Source organism: Triturus cristatus, chromosome 5_1 (genome assembly GCF_964204655.1).
Source record: "Triturus cristatus chromosome 5_1, aTriCri1.1, whole genome shotgun sequence".
Classification (NCBI taxonomy): Eukaryota; Metazoa; Chordata; class Amphibia; order Caudata; family Salamandridae; genus Triturus; species Triturus cristatus.
Genome location: NC_140587.1, coordinates 177,545,442 through 177,568,601, shown reverse-complemented (window position 1 = coordinate 177,568,601; position 23,160 = coordinate 177,545,442). Strand labels below are relative to the sequence as shown.

General features: G+C 44.9%; 1 protein-coding gene across 2 annotated transcripts in view; it reads left to right on the top strand.

Annotated features, from left to right (window-relative positions):
* Positions 1-277: 277 nt before the first annotated feature.
* Positions 278-23,160, top strand: part of LOC146830587 (E3 ubiquitin-protein ligase TRIM39-like) — a 136,742-nt gene continuing 113,859 nt past the window's right edge. Inside the window, exons 1-2 of one of the 2 annotated variants that reach the window (XM_085604785.1) lie at positions 301-746; positions 8,598-8,693. In XM_085604785.1, coding sequence (XP_085460911.1) covers positions 333-746; positions 8,598-8,693 — 510 coding nt within the window. In that variant the 5' untranslated portion in view covers positions 301-332. Of the gene's footprint in view, positions 747-8,597; positions 8,694-23,160 lie in introns of both variants that reach the window. The other variant, XM_085604786.1, reaches the window with a different exon arrangement.

Below are 23,160 nucleotides of genomic sequence, written 5' to 3'. Positions count from 1 at the left end.
GATGTCATTCCGGTTCTAAAACAAATATTATAACAAAGAGACGCAGAAGTGTCACGTTAAGAATAACTCGGAGGATTTTTATACAAATCCATATTTAGGTGACCGCTCCTGGCACTTACAGAAGCTGAGAACAAAACCAAATCGCTGGTATTTTACCGAGAAAGAAGGGAAACCTCGAGTCATAGCACAGGCAGCTGAGGAGTCAGTTCCCTGCTCTGACTAACATGAACCCGGAAGTCCCAGCGCAGCCAGAGAGGGGCAAACGCACAGACACACCCACTTCACACAGAGAGAGAAATTAAACTTAACTTTACTTCCTGCATTTCTGAATCATGGCGGCAGCAGCTCAGCTCGGGAACCTCAAGGAAGAGGCCACTTGTTCCATCTGTTTGGAATATTTGACGGATCCCGTGATGATCGATTGTGGACACAACTTCTGCCGCTCCTGCATCACTCAGAGCTGGGAGGGAAGAGATGGAAACTTCCCCTGTCCACAGTGCAGGGAGATATCTTCTGGGAAAAACCTCCGACCCAACAGGCAACTGGGGAACGTGGTGGAAATTGCAAAACAGCTTCATCTGCCCCCCGTGAATCCCCCGGAGGAGAATCTGTGTGAGAAGCATAACCAGGCACAGCTGCTCTTCTGTGCAGAGGATCAGACCATGATGTGCTGGGTCTGCCGGGAGTCCAAGGAGCATAAAACTCACTCAGCAAGTCCTGTAGAGGAGGCTGCAGAGGAGTACAAGGTATGTCTGTGGGCGTTCAGGGATCACACAATCACTTGGTGAGCCACACCAAGGGGCAGTCAAAGACCACAAGCGAAGTACGCGGTGTTAACAAATCACGAGTCACCCTTTTTATAGGGTGGCCAGATTGCTCCATGTCACTGGGACACCACTTTTCCATTCCTGGATTTAGCTTTTACATATCATTTTTATCTGGTGTGTTGAAGCAACAGGGTCAAGTAAAATGAACCAAGACTACAAGTCCCAGAATGCCCTGATCTGTAAAATCAAAAGCCCAGAAATGGAAATGTGTCCCGGTGGCATGGAGTCATCTGGTCACCTACTTGTGTATGCCATTAAGGAGGCTGCATAAGAGAACAGGGTGTGTCTGGGGATGTTCAGGGAGTTAAAAGGCACCCGAGAGTCCATAGAGGAGGCTGCTAAAGAGCTCTAGACGTACGTGTGAATGTTTATGGATCATAGTGCACACGGAGGCCCTTAAGGGAAGTCTGTGCAAGGAGTGTATCTGGGTGTTCAGGATTCACAAATGAAGACACTGTAAGTTCCACAGAGGACAAAGCTGCAAGCTGCAGAAGAGCACAAGGTGTGTGTGTTGATGTTAAGGATTCACAAGTGAAGACATTCTGTAAGATCAACATAAGGTATGTGTTTAAGTGTCCAAGATTCACAAGTGAAGACACTGTACGTTCTGCAGAGGAAGGAGCTGCAGAGGAGCACAACGCATGTCTGTGGACGTTCACGATTCACACGTGAATGCACATGTTATGTCTTTAAGAGGATTCAATGTATATTTTGGGGGTGTTGTGTGTCCCTAGAGAAGGCTGCTGAAAATTACAAGGTATGTTCGTTGGTCTTTAGGGATCGCAAGTGAATACACTCTGTGAGGCTTTATAAGAACCTGCAAAAGAGCACACAGTGTATCTGTCAGAGCGCTGAGATCATAGGCCGCATACTGTGACGCACAGAGGCGGCTGCACAAGAGCAGGGATGTGTGTGGGTGTTCTGGGACCTTGCACTATGCTCAACGGATTCAGTGTGGCAGTGCAGTGTGAGTTCTCAGTGTCTGAAGACTTGATGCGACAATGCAGGGTGTAACACACAGGCTCACATGGTCATCAAACACAGAACATAACATAACACGTGTATTTGTAAAGTGCACGTTCACCACTACGGGTATCTTGGCGCTGAATAACAGATGTTTATTGTTACCCAACTCAATGGTACTCATTTTATCGACCTCAGATGGATGAAAGGCTGAGTGGACCCGCCGGGATTTGAACCTGTGACCATGATTGTATACAAGAATTGACAATGCAATATTTCCCACAAGAAATATAACACACAGGCCCCTGCAGCAGATGCATTAGTCCACTGAGCCACCAGAAGAAAAGGTGCAGTAATGCAGGGTGTGGCATGTGAGAAGTTGGCCTGGTATATGCTGTCCGCTAGTTATAGTGGGCACCTTGCACCAGTCCAAACAACCCTTATTGATGATTAGGTTAAAGACAACCTTTATTGAAAGCTATCCCAGTGGTAGCTGTGGAGAGCAGCCTTCAGGATGAGTCTCGAAGGAATGTAAAGCAGCTTGGTTTACCAGATTATAACCTCCTGAATGACCAAATGAAAGGAGAACCACACAAGGTATATATAAACTATAGGTATTTTTTACTTAACACTCTCTACTAACCTCTTTATGAGATTAGAGAACAGTGCACACAATATTAAATCACTAGAACGACAGTAAATAGCACAATACACAGCGGGCCCCAGGGGGAGACCAAACTATATATTAAGAAAGTGGTATAACAACCCTGACTTGACTAGACACAGTGCCTAGAGTACGTAGAATCGCTGGGACCCCAAAGAACCACCCAAGGTAGTGACACAGGGGACTCACGGAGGACGGGTGCAGTGTGAGAACACAGACGTGAGTTCCGTACAACTATATGAGAAAGACGCGGTTGGAATTTTAAAGATTAAGGACACTTAGGAGAGGACTTCAAGCAAATCCTTTCGAACATAGAAGGTTCTAAGGCCAGTACCCTTTAGAGTTCCGAGTGTACCCGTGTTACGTATCCCAGAGGAGCCAGGTGCATAGGTGTCGGAAACGCTTGTTGATTTCAATGGCGTGATGCGAAGAAGTGCTGCTGCCGGGAAGATGAAAAGTGTCCGGTGTGATCCAAGCCTGGATTGGAGCTGAGAAGAACCTGAAAGCAGAGGGGACAGAGTCTGGGTCACTTCACAGTGACCAGGAGCACGATAGACGAATGCCCACTGATGTCGGGTGTTTCAGGTGAGTAGAGGTGAAGCTTGACTCGGGGACCAGGAGACGTCGACGGTGACCAAAGTCTGAAGGTGAGCTGTTCCACGAAGGATGTCGGGTGCTGGGGGGTCAGTGTCCAGATTGAACACCAACAAACCTTGGCAACTGCAACCCATGCGGCCAGAGAAAAGATGCTCCGGTGAGGACCAGCAAGGTCCTTGGGACTCGCCAAGCTATGGAGAGTCAGAGCACATCTAGAGCAAACAGGAAAGTCCACTGAAAGTTAGAGTTGCCTTCACAGGGACCCACAGGCCAACGGAGCAGGGATCGCAAAGGGACCTCGAGCTGAATCACAAAATACCAGCCCACGGAACACTCGTGGAGTGTAGGCCAGAAATCTTTGGTGGAATTACTGCTTGGGGTCAGGACTACAAGTAGCCCAAAGCACAACCTCAGGGATCCCCGAAAAGCATATGCTGCTGCAAATGGACACGGTGCCCAGGGGTACGGGTTGCACGGTCCCCACGAGGGATGCGGGTCTCAGGTTTGCTGAGAGAACTAGTCGACCTTGGGGACACTTGGGAACCCACCTCCTGTGTTACAGGAATCTTCGGAGTCCTCAGGAGCTTCGGAGATGCAAACCGGTCAGATGCGTTTAAGCTGCCTGCCTTGCAGGGGAGTAACTCCTTTACTCCAAGGGAGATTCTTCAGTCATCCAACGTAGTGTAGATAGTCAAAGTACTTGGTTTCTGTTGCAGAGTTTCGTCCAGGTAAATCTAAAATCCTGTAGTCAGGGGTTCCAACTTTATACCCAAGGAAGGGGTGGGACAAACTCTGGGGACCCACCTATGGGAGGGTCAGGACAGAGGGGTGGCTACACCCATGTCCTTTGTCCAGTTTTGCGCCAAAGCAGGGGCTGATGGCCCTTGCAACCAGTTTGAGCTGGACTATGCACAGGGACACCAAATGTGCCACCAGTGCAGACATCAAAGCACTCTGAGTGCACCCACCCAGCCCCAATACACTAAAACCTGTCTGGGAGGTGGTCACACCTCCCTGTGACCGGAAACCTATTGTCAAGCCTTCCGCTGCCGGAGTTTCATCCAGCAGCAGGAGGGCAGCATCCATTTTGTGATGCCAGGGCCAAGAAAGCTGGTACCGGTTGTACCGGTGTTGTCATATTTCTCCCTCTAGGAGGGTGGAATAATACCTCCCACGCCAGTTACTGGTGTGGAGGTATGATTCCAAGGTGTTTGACACCAAACACGACATGTTTCCATGCAGCCGTTTTAAGGTTAGCATTTACGGCGAGGTTATAATGCACTTAAGTATATATGGTTGGCTGCATCACAAACAACCCTGGAATATAGGTTCCGAAGGCTGCAGACGGGCTCCGCTCATGCATGGGCACCCTCTCACTTAAAACCCAGCACCCTGCCTTCAGTATTGATAAGGCCTGTCGTAAGGGGTGACTGATAGGTTTATATGTGCTGTGATTAGGATAGATATAATGAACCTATATCTAAGTAAGGGGTGCATGCACCACCTTACACAGGCTGCTGTAGCAGACCTGTGGTGTCAATTCAATTCGTAACTTTATTCGATCTAAAGCAGCAAGATCATAAAAGCACAGTATAATACACATGCTCATAATTAAAAGGATAAATACATCACCAACGATGTGGTTAAAACATCAAAAAGTTAATTAATAACTCATAATGTGCTTTGTGCAAATACGCAAGATGCCATATAAAGTGCTAACAGTAACTTTTGTAAACAGTACCAATACATTAGACGCAATATCTCATTTTATCCAATATTTCATCTAAAACATATTGAGGGCCTAGGATACCTGTCTTCCCGCAGTCAGTTGTTATAAAGTGCTTTTTAGTGCAATGTTCAATAAAAACAATCTAATGCCTCGCTGACCTCCTTTTCGATAATGCCAAGCATAAATACGATGCAATACAATAATTAACATATGGATTAGGGAGCATTTGGAGGAAAAACAAATGTGGTGTCATTTTAAATGGTCTCTGAGGGGTGGCATAATACATGCTGCAGCCCCTGGGAGGCCTCTGGGGTACCTATGCCCTGGGTACATAGTATACCATATACTAGGGACTTATAAGGGTACCCCAGAATCCAATCTGAAGTGTACCTAAAGTATATGCACAACCAATTTAGGGAGAAAGCAGATAAACTGGGGTCCTGATTAGCAGGATCCCAGTCAGACTATTCAAAAAACCAGCAAAACACCACGAAAAAATGGGGGTAACCATACAGTCAGATTCCACCTTCCGAAATGGCACAAGGGCCCACATGGACATCAGACGCACAGAAGCGGTGCAGTAATGCAGAGTGTAGCACAAGGGCTTGCAGGGTCATCAAACACAGTAGAAGAGGTGCAGCAATGCAAGGTGTGGCACACGGGCTCACATGGGCACAGACACAGCAGAAGAGGTGCAGTAATGCAGGGTGTGGCATGTGAGAAGTTGGCCTGGTATATGCTGTCCGCTAGTTATAGTGGACACCTTGCACCAGTCCAAACGACCCTTATTGATGATTAGGTTAAAGACAACCTTTATTGAAAGCTATCCTAGTGGTAGCTATGGAGAGCAGCCTTCAGGCTAAGTCTCGAAGGAATGTAAAGCAGCTTTGTTTACCAGATTATAACCTCTTGAATAGCCACGCTCCTGGTCTGATGTTGTTCCTTGAACGTGTATAGTTGGTTTGCCAGATGAGCAGAGTCTTGTTGTTGAGCGCTTTATAAGTGATAAAAATGATCTTGGCCTGGAAGGGGGAGTCAGTGTAGGTCTTTTAATGTCGAGGTGATTGCTTCAAGCCCTTGATGAGCTGTGCTGATTTCTGTGTGCTGCCTTTCAGGGGTGCTAGGGTGGTGTTGGAGAGACTGTTGACCAGGGCCTTGTCTCTAGCCCCATGGCCAAGGCCTTGTACGTTTGTTCTGAAGTCATCTTCCAGGATAAACAACATCCTCAAGAGAGGACATTGGAATCGAGCTTTCTTGGCATTCATTGTCGTTCATTCAGTGCGTTGCTTGAATGAGAGGTCTGTGTCGAGGGTGGGAGTAAAGACTGATACGTGTTCATTGGAGAGCCAGGCTAAAATCTGGGTCTGTTCTGAGCTAGTGACTTACAGGAAGAGCTCCGTCTTTGTGGCGTTTAAGTTTAATACATTAGTGGACATCCAAGACTGGATGAGATCAGGGCAGAATTTAAGGCTGTGGTTGGGTGAGGATATTTAAGGTAGAGTTGCGCATCATCTGCATTCTGATGGATCTTGATGCTACTGTCTGTTAGAATGGATCCGAGAAATTTCTTGTAGAGGTTAAAGATGATGGGAGAAAGAATAAAACCCTGAGGTACTCCGCTGGAGACAGGGAATTTCTGTGATCTTGTGGAACCTATTCACATGAACGGATTCCAGTTGGTGATGTAGGATGTGAACTATTTAAAGACAGTGCCTAAAAATCTCACTCATTCTTTCAGGGTATTGATCAGAGCTGGATGATCGTCTGTGTCGAAGGCTACAGAGAGGTCCAGGAACAGGACCATAAGGTTGAGAGTTTTTCTTATCGTTGACGAGCAGGGTGTTGTCGACTACTTGGAGTGCGGCTGTGTCAGGGCTGCAGCGTGGCATGAAGACAGATTGGTCCTCCTGTAGAAGATTACTCTTGCTGATGTGCTCCTGTAGAGTGTGGCAGCTGCTTTCTTGTTGATCTTCCCTACAAATGAAAGGTAGGTAACAGGTTAGACTTCTGTGAGGTCGGCCAGGCCCAGGGATGGCTTTTTTTAGCAGTGGGAAGATCTTAAAAGCGTCTGAGAGTGTTCCTTGGCTGAAGGAGATGCTGACAATGTGGTGCATTTTGATGATAGATGAAGGAAGGGTCTTCTTATGATCAGAGGTTCTCTAGACTAAAGTTTAGGATATTGGGGAGACCCATGTACGAGACTGGATTGAAGAAGATCCATTGATGGGTGTGGCAATGGGGGATGGTTTGAAGTGGAGGGCTTGTGGAAGTGGCAACAACGTTAGATATGATATGTTGATCTTGGGGAAGAAGAGTTTGATGGCATTGTATTTCTCGACTGATGCAGAAACTGTGGGTTCTGAGAGAGGTTTGGTTCAATGTTTGACAGCTTGAAGTGAGTTCTTCTTATGTTGATTGCCTCACTGATGGTGGTTTTGTAGAAAAAGGATTTAGCTGCTATGGTGAAGGATCTGCACTTCGTGTTTTTAGTAGGGTGTTTGACTTCTCCTGTTTTCACGCTCCGACATCTCTGGAGGGCTAAAGTGTTCTGGCATGTTTCAGAAGACTGTTGGATGGAGTGGAGGGTTATTTTTCTTCTAATTGGGTGCAGCTATTAGGAGACGCTGATGGAAAGTGATCTGAAGTGTTGCCTTTGTGTTGCGTTGTTGATGAGTTCTGTTATTTCCAGTGTGTTGAGTAGTGTGTAGAAGGATTCCTTCATGCATTTTGTATTGGAGTTGCCAGGGAGTTGGAAGTCTCTGAGGAATGTGGGTGACTGCATTGGATGGAGTCAGAGGTGATGTCTGAAGTTTCTTCTATTAAGTGCTTGCTTGGTCCGGGTCGTCTGTAGATCAGTTAAAAGGATGCTATTTTGGAGATTGATAGAGGGAAGTGGCAGGAGTGGAGCTTGAAAGAGTTTGGTATGGTAGAGTTACAAAGAGTGAGGGTCAGAATGTCCTGTGTGTAGCATTCTCCCCAGGCTGGGCACTCGCAAATGGCTACGCCACACAAGGAGGGTAGATTTACACGCCTTTATTCATCAGTGTGTAAACGCGAACTCAACGTTCCAAACCTGTCTCCCTTTCCCTGCATTCGAACATTCATGTCTAAGTGTATTGAGTCCATCTGAAGCCAAAAGGGTCCCGCCATTTCTAACTCACAAGAAAGCTCCCCCTTTGTTAAAAAACAATCTCTGTGCTCCCCAACTCCCCCTTTGTTAAAAAACAAATTGCCAAGTCTAAATGTTTCCATGCAGTTAGGCTTAAAGTATGCACAGTGGGCCCCGGTACACGAAGGTAAACTTAGATGTTTGGTCTAAACTTAGGCCAAACGTCTGCGTTTACAACTCTGGGAATTCACAAACAATCCGAGTGCGGACTAAAAGATGGTACCTGTAAATGCCCTTTGTGAATTCCCAAAGTCATAAACTTAGACGTTTGGTGTCTAAGTTTAGATCATAAGTCTAAGTTTACCTTTGTGATTCGAGCCCAGTGTCTTTATCAAGTACAAGTAAGTGCCAATGATGAAGCTAGTTTGCATGGAACAGGATTTCAGGTCCTTTTAGGCAAGAACAGGCCCAAAGGAGTGACACCATTGTCTGTCTCCTTGGCTGTGATACTTGGGGCTGGTGCTTACAATCCTGATATGTGCGACTAGTACTTACAATCTGGATATGTTTGGGTGCTACTCACAATATTAATGTATGACTGGCACGTACAGTCTGCGCACATGGGGCAGAAACTCTAGTGACTCATTTCTGTAAGTAAGACCGCACTCTACAGATCTACACTTATTTCTTGCGCTCTCATCTCTGCAGGTAAAACTTCAAGAGTGGCGGCTTCTTCTGAAGAAAGAGGAGGAATATATTCTGGACTCTAAAATCAAGGAAGAGGAACAATATAAAACTATGAGGGTGAGAGGCTGCAATGAGTGCTGTGTCTCTGTGTGTCTGTATATGTCTGTGCCCATGTCTTTGTAAGGACACACAGAGGCTGATGAGTGACCCTACAGACTGGGACAAGGCTTCCACCTGATAAATCTACTGACCAGAGTCACTGTGCTTGGATATTGGGGCTGAAATCGGCAAGGGTCTATCCTAAAATAAATAAAAACAAGAATTACTTTCTGACCTTAAGATAGCACTTACATACTTACATATTTACAGCATTATTTGGCTGTAAATATGTACTAGTGTGTATGTGTGCGTGTGCATGCATGTTCATGCTTAGGTGTTCCCGTATGGATGGTCCTGGAGTTATTCATGGGAGTGCATGCATTTCTGCACATCTCTATATTTGTGTGTTTTTGTGGGCATGGATGAGTTTTCAGTGTATGCATGTATATATTGTGAGTCATAGATGCATGTGCTCATATGGGTACATGTGTGTTTGAAGGTTGGGTATGCTTTAGTTTGGATTTATTGGTTGTGGGTTTGTACTTGCATATTTGAATGCCTGTCTAGGGGTTTTCATATCGCAAAGTCTGGTGGTATTTGTGAGTTTGCAAATGCATGTGCATCTGTATGTGTGTGTGCGTCTGTGAGCTTGTGTATTCATAGGTCGGGAGTTATACATCATTGAGATTATGTAAGCATCTCTGTGTCAGTATGTATATGTATGGGTGTGCCAATGTGAGAGTGTGAATTTGCGGGGTTTGTATATGCACGGCCTGGAGATGTTCATCTGTGTTGTACAACTGTCTATGGATATTTGTGTGGGTGCACACATTTGTGTGTGCATCTGTATGAGTTTGTGCCTCTGTGAGTTTGTGTATGCGTGGGTCTGGAGTTATACATCTGTGAGATTTTAAATGCATCTGCGTGTAAGTATGTGCACGCATGGGTATATCTGTGAGCCTGTGTATGAATGGAGTGAAGATTTTACTCTGTGAGTTTGTACAAGCATTTGTATGTGAGTGTGCACCTTAATGTGTGCATCTGTATGATTGTGTACCTCTGATCGTATGTGTATGCATGGATCTGGAGTTATCTATCCACCCATCGAGCAAGCACGGTGTAAGACTCTTCCTAAACCAAGGTTTTAGTAATGTAATCGTGCTCCGGTGTTGTTTATACATCATCAGCCACTGACCTTGGACATTCTCTGTTCTGCTCAATCCTCATTGCAAGGTTTTCCTGCAACAGTCTATTTAATCGGTCATATTTTATGCCTTTATTACACCTCTCTTACGGAGATAGGACATAGCTGATTGGAATGTCCCAGGATAACTAGTGCACTTAACCCTGTCTCAGGCTGGAAGAAAGGGCAGGCCTGTAACGTGGACGCACAACTAGCATTGACGCACATTTATCACCGCTCTGACACGGCCACTGGTCGCGATATTTAAGTGTTGCATAGGGGTGTCTGTAGTGATAGAGTTAACAAGGGTGTCATTGCCATAAACATTTCATGATAAGTGTTTAACTCACAGTTTTTGTAAAGAGTTTTTCCTAAAATACACTCTTTATTCTGCAATGATTGTTACCTCACATGTCACTATGCCGCCTGATAGTACTGACAACTGCGTGACGCGTTCATTGCTGCAAAGTGCTTGTCACCAGATCATAGCCCTGCACAGGCACTGCCAGACCACGATCAAGGGTAATGATCATGTTGGTTGAGGTCGTTTGCCTCTAGTGTCCTGGGGTCTGTCCTACTATAGCTCAAAACTGAGCCAAGGACATCCCTTTCTGCACTTGATTCTCACGATGGTGAGATCGAGCAGTCAAAGGCTTTTCACTGAAGTAGAGGGCGAGGCAAGCATTCAGAACAGTCAACCAACAGACACAATAATGTAATGTCTAGCCCTGCTCTTATTTTTAGTAAGAAATAAAGTCCTTTCAGCTCCCAACAAAACAAAATACTAAACAGTTCAATTAAGGTACAATTGCAGGGTTGCAATGTACAATCCCCAGAAAAGTTTAGCACCACCTCATGTGCCCTTTACCCTCTATAGGAGTTCTAATGTCTATACTTTGTCAAGAAGTCAAGCCCCTTTTCAAGAAATCTTACAATGACACCAGCAAACTCAAGAACTACCATCCCATCTCTCTGTTCCCCATTTCCACAAAAGTCCTCAAAAAGGCCATCAACCATCAACTCATAGAACACCGGGAGATTAACAATCTTCTGGACCCTTCCCAATCTGGATTCCGTACGACCACAGCACTGAAACCGCCCTGATCGATGCCACTAACAACATTAGATCCCTCCTCGACTGGTTAGAAACAACAGCCCTGATCCTTCTCAACCTCTCAGCAGCATTTAACACCGTATCCTACCACAACCTTATCAACAGGCTTTATCACATCGAAAGCTAAGGAGATTATCGAGCCTGCCGCGATCCGTATATCGTATGTAGCAGGGGCGGAGCTGCCTCACCCGGCAGCATGCTGCTTGGCATCCTAGTGTTTGTGCCTACAGCCTTCCTACCGTCGGTTCACTTACCTTCTACTTCCAGGTCACTACACGCCATGTTCAGCCTCCTCAGCTGTGTTTTCTTCGGTTTTCTCTCTTGCTTTACGGTATTGTGCGTGGCCGCTCCCGCTCAGGTCCTGAACGTCCTTACAGAGACAAGAAAGAAAAACCAGGACATTCAAAGGATCACATTTTCCAGTCTCCTTGGTGGTAACACACTCTGCGTTTAATTGATGATCATTTCTGCATGAAACTACACTTATCAGATCACAGTACTCGGCCTCAGGAGTCCGCCATTCTGACACATGGTGGTGATAATCCTAAGGACAAAATGTAAGAGACATAATAATTCTTGTCTCTAAAACACTAAAGAATTAAGTACACGGAAACTTATTAAGGCTCTATATATTTTTAGGTCTCGCTGAGCCAGCGCATGCGCTGCAAGAAACTTAGTGAGTGGCTTTTGAAAGTGCTACCACAGGCTTTTCCTGGCCTCAAGCTTGCGTGCACGTGCGCGTTCACGCGCGCAGCCGCCATGTGGGTTTCTGTCAAGGCTCATTAAGCCTTGCGTGCCTCTCTCCGCGCTTCAATTCCCTCCCCCTCCCCACCACAGATCGCGTCACTCTGCTGGCCTCCACGAAGCCTCCCCCCGCCTCTCTATACTGAGCGCGCGGCGCGCGTGCGGCTAATGCTGGTTGACCTGGCACTCACGCCATTACCATTCTCGTAGACCTGACCGATATTATTCCGTTCTTCATTGTACTTCAGTAAATATTTGCCATAGTCTGCCAGTGCACCTTGTGAAATTCTATTGAACCATTGAATGCTCTTCGTCTGAGGTCACTTGCGCGTGAGCTCCTCGCGGGGCCTTGACATTATAAAGGAACGTGTGTGTGTGTGTGTGTGTGTGTGTGTGTGTGTTATTGACGCGAGAAGGTCTTTGTTTTCCCCTGACTAGAAATGCCAATGCTGCAATGGTGAGGTTTGCTTGGCTCGTAAATTTGTACGCAAAGATCTCCCCCGGCCCTACGCTTGAATGAATTTGCATAGACTGCGTGCTGAGTGCTGCGTCTACACTTGACATTAACACTATTAGGGTGTTTTTTAATTTACATTCCTTCCCATCCGGAATCCACTCGGCGCCCGTGTCCGGAGTTCAGTGGTGAAGCTGCGCATTCACTTATAGTGTGTTGCATGGCACGTGATTTTTCTGAACACTAGCATAACTTTGTAGGCTACGCTTTGGTTGTTGAGTCTGGACGCTATTCATACTATAGATGCCTTTGGACTTTTCCTTGCCTGTTGTACATTTTGCATGTGATTACAATGAGGCATTATGGGACTTGCAGTCCCGCTTGTTTCAACATGCTATTCATGGATCGGCACTTGAGATCATAAACATACATTATGTGCCACATTTCGAAAGTCTGGCATATGTTCTATTGACCTTAAGCTTCAATCGCGCCTACTTGTTTATATTCAACTCGGCATTGAGCAGCCATGCATTTTATTTCAATTACAAGTGTGTTTTACGGTTTTAGCCTTGAGCGGTTTATATGCCAATTAAGGGATCATCTGTACTTAATCCTATCTCCCTGATGCCTCATGTTTACGCAGCATGCTTCATTTTTAAATGTTATACGAAAGGGGTTTGCGCAATTTTTTAAGATATATGACAACAACAGCAGATGTTCTTATATAATGAAATCAATACATTTCCACTACAATTGTCAATACTATACATTGCATGTATATTTCAGTGGTCCGATGATGCACTTTGCAGTTAATGGATTTATGTTAAATGCACTATGCGTTTTTATAATTGTTTAGTTCTCTTTATGACCACTTATTTTACCGAATGTATTTCACGTGTATGTATTTTGCGTGCACTTTCTCTCAGTTTTAATCCGTGTGTATCTGTTTTCAAAAATTTGGAACCAAGATCTGTTTTCTATGTCTATGATAGTGACATAGTATAAATGTTCAAAGTAAATGGCGCTCACCAGATTGAACAAGCATTGGCATAGCCAATAGGTCTCGCCTTTGGGACCTTATAAGTGTTTAACCATGCAACAGTTAATGTTGTTGCACCAAGGATATTGTGCCGCATAACTAAATACTTATAAGGTCCCAAGGCGAGGCCTATTGGCTATGCCAATGCTTGTTGTATTATGTTTTTGACCTTTTTTTGACTAGAAGAGATACACAAATGGAAATTGCATATAGAAGTTCGTTTTACCTTTGATTCAATTTTTTCTACTTTTCTAGTCTGTAGTTTGAGCCTTCTATTGTCCCACAGACAGAAAGCTACAAGGTATACTTAACTCTCACACATGTATATAGGATCTATAGTGTTCTTGATTCCTGTTGCCACATAAACCTTTACTCTCAATTCTTATTTCCTTAGATTGTATGATACTTCATTATATGCAGTCATTTGCCTACTTAACGGAAGAGGGTATTTACTCAGGTTTTCTTACACTAGTAATAAGCAATATAGACACATGCTGCTATTTCCAAGAATCCTCTCCGGTCGCCAGGATCTTTTTATCTGCTAAATAGTGTAGAGGGGAGGAAATACAATTATCAACACATAATCACCAAAATTAGATTTAATTTGGAAAGGAGCACTGACTCCGAATCTAAAATTTATAGGATTTTATGACAACCAAGAATAACTGAACATACAAACACCTTAGTACGAGGTGTAAGAGGTAAATAGGCACTAATACAAATGCAAGCCTACGTAAGATTCTCATCCGACTCAAAACAATAAGAATCACTGACTCTAAAAGCATCAAGAAAGCAATGGTTAAGCCAATGTCTACATTAGGAATCATTAGTCTTAAAGGAGAAAAAAAACGTTAGTCTATCCCTACACTAACTCTAAGTTGGCATCCCTACTTAACAAGTCCCTTCCCAGGCAAGAGAATTAAAGGTGTCAGAAGTGAAGACTTCCTAAGAAGTACATTCACTTAGTCAGAGCTCGTTCTAAGATGTTTTTTCTAGCTTCCCATCTAAACCTCAACTGCTCAACCCACGGAGCACTGTCCCTAATACAAAACCCCAAAAACGTAGAACACGCCCTTCGGCACACCTCTTCAGCCAGGTCTCCTTCCAGTACTTTTCCAACAAACTTGTCTGGCATCCAACGACGGTTAGCTTGACCTTGGGTCCCAGGCACCTTCTCCGCTGAAAGTATCATCCACACATTTCAACGTACTCCCCTGTTGGCTTCTCACAGCATCCTAGCTCCTAAAACAAAGACCTAGTCTCATTAACAAGCTAAATGTCCTTGCACCTGCAACAGAAACATGGGAACGGAAAACATTTCACTTCTCTAGGATTTTACATCTCCCTGCAGCCCAAAGCCTTTACAAAAGGAAATCATTTTCGGCCTACAACGTTATCTAACATAAGAAAATGAACAGGCCTTTCTCTTTTAAACGTATATGCGACCAGGCCTTTACACTGTTATACACATTACTAAATCACACTCTAAGCATTAGTTCATTATTCTCATGTACGTGAATAAGCAACCTGCACATGTAACTTTAACATAGCACACGTTTAACCTAACACATTGCATTACATAAACTAATCATTATGCATTTACTAAATACATTCATGATAATCTGCAACGTTACTCTTCACGAAAAGCATTATTACATTTCTAATCACCTCTATGTTAAACGACTACAGCAATACATTTCTATAGCACTTCTTAGCCTACATCGATTAATATGCGGGTGCTGACTAACGCTGAATATGATGCACCCCTACAAATTTCAGAATAACATGACGCTCTGTCAGTTCCCCCATTTGATGACAAATGTCATCACACCATCACACAATTACTTCCCTTGGAGAAAGAACCGACCTAAACAGTACTTGTTGCCATCCTCCCCCGTCGGAACCTCTCCATATTCTTGATATTCTGATATTGACTGTCCTACAGTCTAGCCATTCGCACTTCACTCACTCTGAGAGCTCTCTCAATTCCTCTGTACCACTTGTAAGCTCTGATGAGACCCTACAAGCAGATAACGCAAACCACAACAATAATAAGAGGCTTGAGCACAAATCCAAGGAACCCTTTTCCCAAACTCGCAAACCAACTTCCTCCACGACCAAATCCCTTACCAATCTTTTCCCACACCCCTTCTTCAGTCAAATCCTCAATTTCTTGATGGATCATGGTAATGTTGTCTATATATTTCTCCAGATCCTTTGCTATTGTCTGGAATATACGTACAACATTCCTGAACTTTCAATAATTTGCAGACTCCGCCCTCTTTTGCAAATAATACATCTAAAGCAAGGCGATTCTGCAAAACCATCGTTCTTATCGAGAACATCTCTCCATCCACCAGTAGCAAAGACCTTGCAGTATTCATCGACAACTCATCAACCACGGTTGACAACCTTCTGATCTTTACATCATTCAAGACCACGCCCAAACTTGGTATCATTGCTCCAAAAATGTCACCAATCACTGCTCCTGCACTCGCAGCTCTCTTAACTCTAAAATGATGTCCATTCTCCAAAAGCTCCAAATCTTCTGCATGATAGATTTTCGGAAAAATAATAGCCAAGTAGCATGTACCATACCAATTCGCAGACAGCTTCACATAGACATTCCTTCCACACACGTAATAAACAGTTGGAATCACTTGTACCGGACCTTGCAAAAAGTTCTTAGCAGAATCCTCCATTGTAAAGATATGATCACACGTACTTTGTCCTACCGAAACCTTTTCATAATCGGTCTGAGGACGTCTCACACACAACTTCCCCTTTTGCACCTGGTCCAATGCTATGGGACCATAACTTCCCTTAGGTCTGTGTAGTCTCTCCTCATCAGTCCAATCTACTGGACTCTCTCTTGTATTTCGTGTCTGGGTTAGTTTTCTATATCTATCTTCTATTTGACCTATAAACTTGTTCTCTGTATCTGATAATGAACATGTCAAATTATGTCGGTGAGCATAAGCCGTATCCAGTTCCAAAGACGGTATGAAATACTTCCGGAGTCTGTCCTCTGACTTGTAATAATCATATTTGTTCAAATGCTTATAAGCTGGAACTTCAGGAAGTACTGCATCGTAATTGGAAAATAAATACTCAAATTGTTTTCTCTCATAAAAGATACTAAGCAGCAAACTACAGGAAATTCCATATGTTAGTGGAAGATGATGGTATCTAATACCCTCATCTACAGAAGAAGGTAACTGCATACACACATAGTAATCTTTCGCATCCATCGCATCCACATATTCGTACAACAGCTTCGCATACGCATTAAGCTTAAAGTCACTTCTAGACAGATCTATGTGAAACCTACGACTCTCTTCAAGTAACAGAGCTCTTTTAGCTCCTATAGTAACCTCCTTCTGGCTAGAGGTGGTAGGTGTAGGTGTCCCCTGTACCTCCCCCTCCTGCTCATGAGAAACGATATATGAGGCTACAGCTATTACAACTATAGAGACTATCACCAACCCTAAAAGTGTACCTATCACTAATTTAGCCCTACGGTGAGTATTTCCAGCATCTGCCATCTTTGCAAAGTTCTCAAAGTTCTTGGCTCGACAGCAACAAGTAAGAGTCTTTTTTTTTTCCCTCCAGGTATTGCTTGTCAACCAGTTCAGACGACACTTCAAAAGCTGGAAATCCCAATATACCATTAAAAAGATCCACTAATAGAGGTATAATCACTGGTTCGATACATTTGTAGACCTCCAGAGGGATCCCGTCTGGACCTGCGGCCTTGCCAGAGGCAAGCTCGCGCAAAGCCTCGATTATCTCACTCCCGCTGATGTCCCTATCCAGTTCGTCCCTCCCAAGGTTATTAAGGCGGAGACCATTATCCACCACTTCCTCCCCCTGGTTACCATCCCCTGTTTCCTCATCATACAGGCGTTGGTAGAAGTTTTTAAAAGCCTGTATTATCTCGTTAGCCTGCGTAAGTTCTACCCCATTTTCTTCGATCAAGGAAATGGTATTCCTTGCTTTCCCCTGTCTTATTTGCAGAGCTAACACTCTACCAGCCTGTTCTTCCGTTTCGTATCATTTGGCCCTTGTTATTAAATAATCTCCCGTAACCTTCTGGGTAATCGTCTTCTGCAGATCTGCTCTAATTTTAAACATCTCTCTCTGACTCTCACTACTATCCCCTCCAATGATTATATCTTTCATATGCTGTTCTTCTGCAACCGACAAGTTCCCCATTAACCTCTCCACTTCCCTCTTGTCCCCCTTTCTTATCCTGGCCCCATAGCTTATAGATTCACCCCTTAGAGCAGCTTTAAAAGCCTCCCATACACCATTTCTAGATGCGCTGTACCTATTGGCCGTAAAAAATTCACCTACCCATTTCAGAATATGCTCAGTAAATCTTCGGTCAACCAATAAACGCTTTTCAAATGTCCATCTAGTCCTAACCCTAACAAATCCAAATATTTCGTAAGACAAAATCAAAGGGTTGTGATCAGACTATAATTTTGGGAGTTTCATAATTCCTACACTATTTATTTCAGTAGAAGATATAAAAAAATAATCCAGCTTGGTGAACTTCTGATAGGGGTTTGAAAAGTATGTATAGCCAGGCTTTGAAGGTTCTTTTTCCCCCCACATATCCTTCAAACCATGAGAGTTAAAAAGGGCTTTTACTGCCCTAAAAACTCTTGGTTTCCGACCCTGATACACAGCAGTGTCACCCCAGTCTGCAGAGATATTTAAATCACCACACATTATTATGGGAGTTGGCCAGCTTGCAAGCTCTAATTCTAGGGAGTCAAAAATCTCCGGATCATCTTCATTTGACCCATACACTACACAGAGTGTCAACCCCCTTTCCAATTCCGCTAAGACCAATCTACTGTAACTATCCGACTTTATCCGCTTAACTCCTCCCAAAGATTTTTTTAATAAAATCGCGACTCCCCTATTTGTTGAGGATTGGGTCGAGCAAGCCACCAACTCAAACCCACTGAGGGACATAAGGCTTCTTTTGGACCAGGGTATGTGGGTCTCCTGAAGACAAAGAATATCAATTCTATTATTTTTAACAAAGTAAGCCAGCCTAAGTCGTTTCCTCCAATCATTTAACCCGCCTAGCACACCCTAATGTGTGCCATCTTGATGGGCTATTCGAACATCGAACAGAGGTGGTAGGTGTAGGTGTCCCCTGTACCTCCCCCTCCTGCTCACGAGAAACGATATATGAGGCTACAGCTATTACAACTATAGAGACTATCACCAACCCTAAAAGTGTACCTATCACTAATTTAGCCCTACGGTGAGTATTTCCAGCATCTGCCATCTTTGCAAAGTTCTCAAAGTTCTTGGCTCGACAGCAACAAGTAAGAGTCTTTTTTTTTTCCCTCCAGGTATTGCTTGTCAACCAGTTCAGACGACACTTCAAAAGCTGGAAATCCCAATATACCATTAAAAAGATCCACTAATAGAGGTATAATCACTGGTTCGATACATTTGTAGACCTCCAGAGGGATCCCGTCTGGACCTGCGGCCTTGCCAGAGGCAAGCTCGCGCAAAGCCTCGATTATCTCACTCCCGCTGATGTCCCTATCCAGTTCGTCTCTCCCAAGGTTATTAAGGCGGAGACCATTATCCACCACTTCCTCCCCCTGGTTACCATCCCGTGTTTCCTCATCATACAGGCGTTGGTAGAAGTTTTTAAAAGCCTGTATTAACTCGTTAGCCTGCGTAAGTTCTACCCCATTTTCTTCGATCAAGGAAATGGTATTCCTTACTTTCCCCAGTCTTATTTGCAGAGCTAACACTCTACCAGCCTGTTCTTCCGTTTCGTATCGTTTGGCCCTTGTTATTAAATAATCTCCCGTAACCTTCTGGGTAATCGTCTTCTGCAGATCTGCTCTAATTTTAAACATCTCTCTCTGACTCTCACTACTATCCCCTCCAATGATTATATCTTTCATATGCTGTTCTTCTGCAACCGACAAGTTCCCCATTAACCTCTCCACTTCCCTCTTGTCCCCCTTTCTTATCCTGGCCCCATAGCTTATAGATTCACCCCTTAGAGCAGCTTTAAAAGCCTCCCATACACCATTTCTAGATGCGCTGTACCTATTGGCCGCAAAAAATTCACCTACCCATTTCAGAATATGCTCAGTAAATCTTCGGTCAACCAATAAACGCTTTTCAAATGTCCATCTAGTCCTAACCCTAACAAATCCAAATATTTCGTAAGACAAAATCAAAGGGTTGTGATCAGACAATAATTTTGGGAGTTTCATAATTCCTACACTATTTATTTCAGTAGAAGATATAAAAAAATAATCCAGCTTGGTGAACTTCTGATAGGGGTTTGAAAAGTATGTATAGCCAGGCTTTGAAGGTTCTTTTTCCCCCCACATATCCTTCAAACCATGAGAGTTAAAAAGGGCTTTTACTGCCCTAAAAACTCTTGGTTTCCGACCCTGATACACAGCAGTGTCACCCCAGTCTGCAGAGATATTTAAATCGCCACACATTATTATGGGAGTTGGCCAGCTTGCAAGCTCTAATTCTAGGGAGTCAAAAATCTCCGGATCATCTTCATTTGACCCATACACTACACAGAGTGTCAACCCCCTTTCCAATTCCGCTAAGACCAATCTACCGTAACTATCCGACTTTATCCGCTTAACTCCTCCCAAAGATTTTTTTAATAAAATCGCGACTCCCCTATTTGTTGAGGATTGGGTCGAGCAAGCCACCAACTCAAACCCACTGAGGGACATAAGGCTTCTTTTGGACCAGGGAATGTGGGTCTCCTGAAGACAAAGAATATCAATTCTATTATTTTTAACAAAGTAAGCCAGCCTAAGTCGTTTCCTCCAATCATTTAACCCGCCTATATTGACAGAGCACACCCTAATGTGTGCCATCTTGATGGGCTATTCGAACATCTCAATAAGCCTGCATTTTAAACTGCTTCGCTATGATCATAATCTGACTAAAAGGATAAACAAGATGATACAAACTGCAATTTTTTCCCCTGTTTTTTTCCCCCTTGACCCCCAAACCCCTCCCAACCTCCCTTCCACCCCAAACCCCAAACTCCCTCCCCACCACTGCGGACCCCACCCTGTTCGCTGGCCCTCACCCAAACCCTCCTGTTTGAAGCGCTCAGACCTAGTCTGTGCATATGCAGTGGACACAGTGAGGACAAGTACCGTAAGAAACAAAATATGTGAACCCCTTTAAAGCCCCATTAGCCTGTTTTGAATATTAATTCATATTTACTCCTATCACAGCTCCTGAAATCCCACCCGCACCCAGCTCATGTGCGATTATTTTCCTCCGAATAACCATTCCCTAAACTAGTCAACCTATTTGCCCAGAGAGTCCAAATAGTCCTTCGCTTTGATTTCCTAAGAAAAAAATAGAGTCCTCCCTTCATTAATGACTTTTAACTGAGCCGGATTTATAAGATAAGCTTGAATCCTCTTCTCTTGAAACGGCTTAATCATTTCCCTCAATCGCCATCTTCGCTCCACAGTCATGTGTAGGCCTGGGCGAAAATTTCGTTCCGTTCGCGGAAATTGCGATAATTTGACATTTTCGCGTTCCGCGGAGAGCGCGAAAATGTCGAAATTTCCGGTTTTCGCAGCTTGGCGATAATTTGTTTCTTGCTCGCGCTGTAAAATAATACATTCTCGCGCGCGCGATCGCCTTACCTGAATCCCTGCGTTCGCCGACAAGTTTTCTTGATCCGGTCGCATTCTCCATGAGATGTTGTATTGTTTTTAGCCATTGGCGCTGTCTCGCAACAGTTCGCGCCCGCAGTGACGTCATGCGTCACGCGATCACGTCTTTCTTCTCGCGATCATGCACCGCGAGACAACTCAAAACAAGATGGCCGCGCCCGCAAGCAACCACATGGGTAAGTTGGCGACCCGCAACCATGCAGAAAATCTCGCGAACATGTGGGAAAAAAACTTCTGCATCTTCCCGATATTTCCATTTGTTTGCGAAATTTTAAACATTTTCGCGATAATTTGCGAAAGTTAATTTCGCAAATTCCGCCCACCCCTAGTCATGTGGCAGTAGTCTGGGCGAACAAAGAAAGAAAACCCATCACCGCTCCTCCTAGCATCTGGTCTAGCCTTTTCCGCAATGGACTGCCGCAGAATAAAATTGCCCAAAAATATCAGTACTGCTCTGGGTTTGTCCCCTTCTTTAGCGTTGCTCCGTATCTTAAAAGGGGTGCGGTGGACTCGTTGTAATTCGGAGGACCAGTTCCAACCTGTGAGTTCTGGAAAAGCTTGCTCGAAAAGTTTGATGATGAATGACCTTATATCGGACCCTTCCACCCCCTCCGGTATACCCAGGACCCTCAAGTTATTCCTGCGGAGCCTGTTCTCCATCTCCTCCATTTTCCACTGTAAGTCCACAACCTGGGAGCATTGGGCATTAACTTTACTAGTAGCCACGGCTACCTCGGCCTCCGTGGATACCACCCTCTCTTCCAGATTAGATACTCTGTCTCCCGTATTGGTGCAAACTTTAGAAAGCTTTCTGACCACTCCCTGCATCTTGCTCATTGCGGCCTGTGCCTTGCGATTATCCTGGCGAGTCTCTTCTCTGTGAGCCAGTATCTCCTGATGTATGGTCTCCAAGAGTGTCCGATGAGTACTATCCGCCGTCGGTTCTCCCTGCAGGGCTAAGTCCGGAGAGTGGTCCCGACTCAATTCTCGGTAAGAGTGACCAGCTTTTGAAGTCTGACTCTTTACTACAGGAGGCCGCTCTGTAGTTGTCGGGAGACCCTCCTCCGGGTCACATTCTGAGCCTAGATAGGAGCTGTGTTCTTCTTCCTCAGACCACTCCGCCCCATCAGAGACAGAGAAGTAGTATTCACTCGGGACTTTTTCCCTCTCGATAATAGTTCCTCCTGGCAGCGGATCATCTTTCAGTAAATCGGTATTTACTGGTGTTCCTAGCTTTAACTGGACTCCAGTACAACCACCCCAGGGAATCTGCCGCACAGTACTGCCACATCCTTTCCCCATATCTAGGGGGGCCAGGATGACCTCCGCTGGGACCGACTCCTTTTGGGTGACTTCAACCTCTACGGGGTCAAGGGCCAAACTTAAGGTATTGACTAAGGGTATATCAGAGGAGAGAGTCGGGTCAGTGCATTCCTCAGTAGTCAGGGGGGAGTTACCAGCTCTAGGTTCCAGCAGCGTATATACGCTACCCTCCGCTACTATAGACCCCTTCTCCTTCTCCTCACCGGCTTTAGGGAATATGTCCGCTATTGATGCTGCCGCAAGTCGGGTCCTACCAGCTACCTGCTGCTTTCTTTTGGTTTGTCCCGATGGTATTTGGGGTCCTCGCTGGGCCTCATCTCCCTCTGCCTCGATTTCCTCGCACTGTGATTTTTTTCCTGTGAAGCACCGGTTTCGAGCCGGCAACCACTTTGGGGGCCATGGTATCCCTCCAAATCCTCAAGCCGGCTGATCTCCAGCCGAGACAGCCAGCAACAAGAGTCCCTGGCCGTGATCTGAACGCCGCCTCCCTCCGCTGCCTCGAAGCCTGACTCCACCCCTTCTCGTTCCCGCGGAGCTCGCGGAGTCCATGAGCGGAAGAAAGAGACGAAAATGCGGCCAGCACCAGGCGGACAGACTGTCTCGAGAGCCTACAGCCAGTAAGAGCCGTCGGCATTGCCGTTTCCGTTGCCGTTATTCTTCCGACCAATGCCTGCCAAACTCGAGTAGAATCGTAGCTGTGAGCTAAATCTCCATGGAGCTTAGTTCCTTGCCCTCACTTCCCAACTACAACGGCCTCCGCTACGAGGCCGCCATCTTGCTTCTCTATAATGGTATATTGTGTACAGGAGTGGTCCAAGATTCCTGGCGGGAAACTAACATCATAGTTTTCCATAAGAAGGGGAAACCCCGGGAGAAACTAGGCTCTTACCGCCCAATATCGCTAATTAAT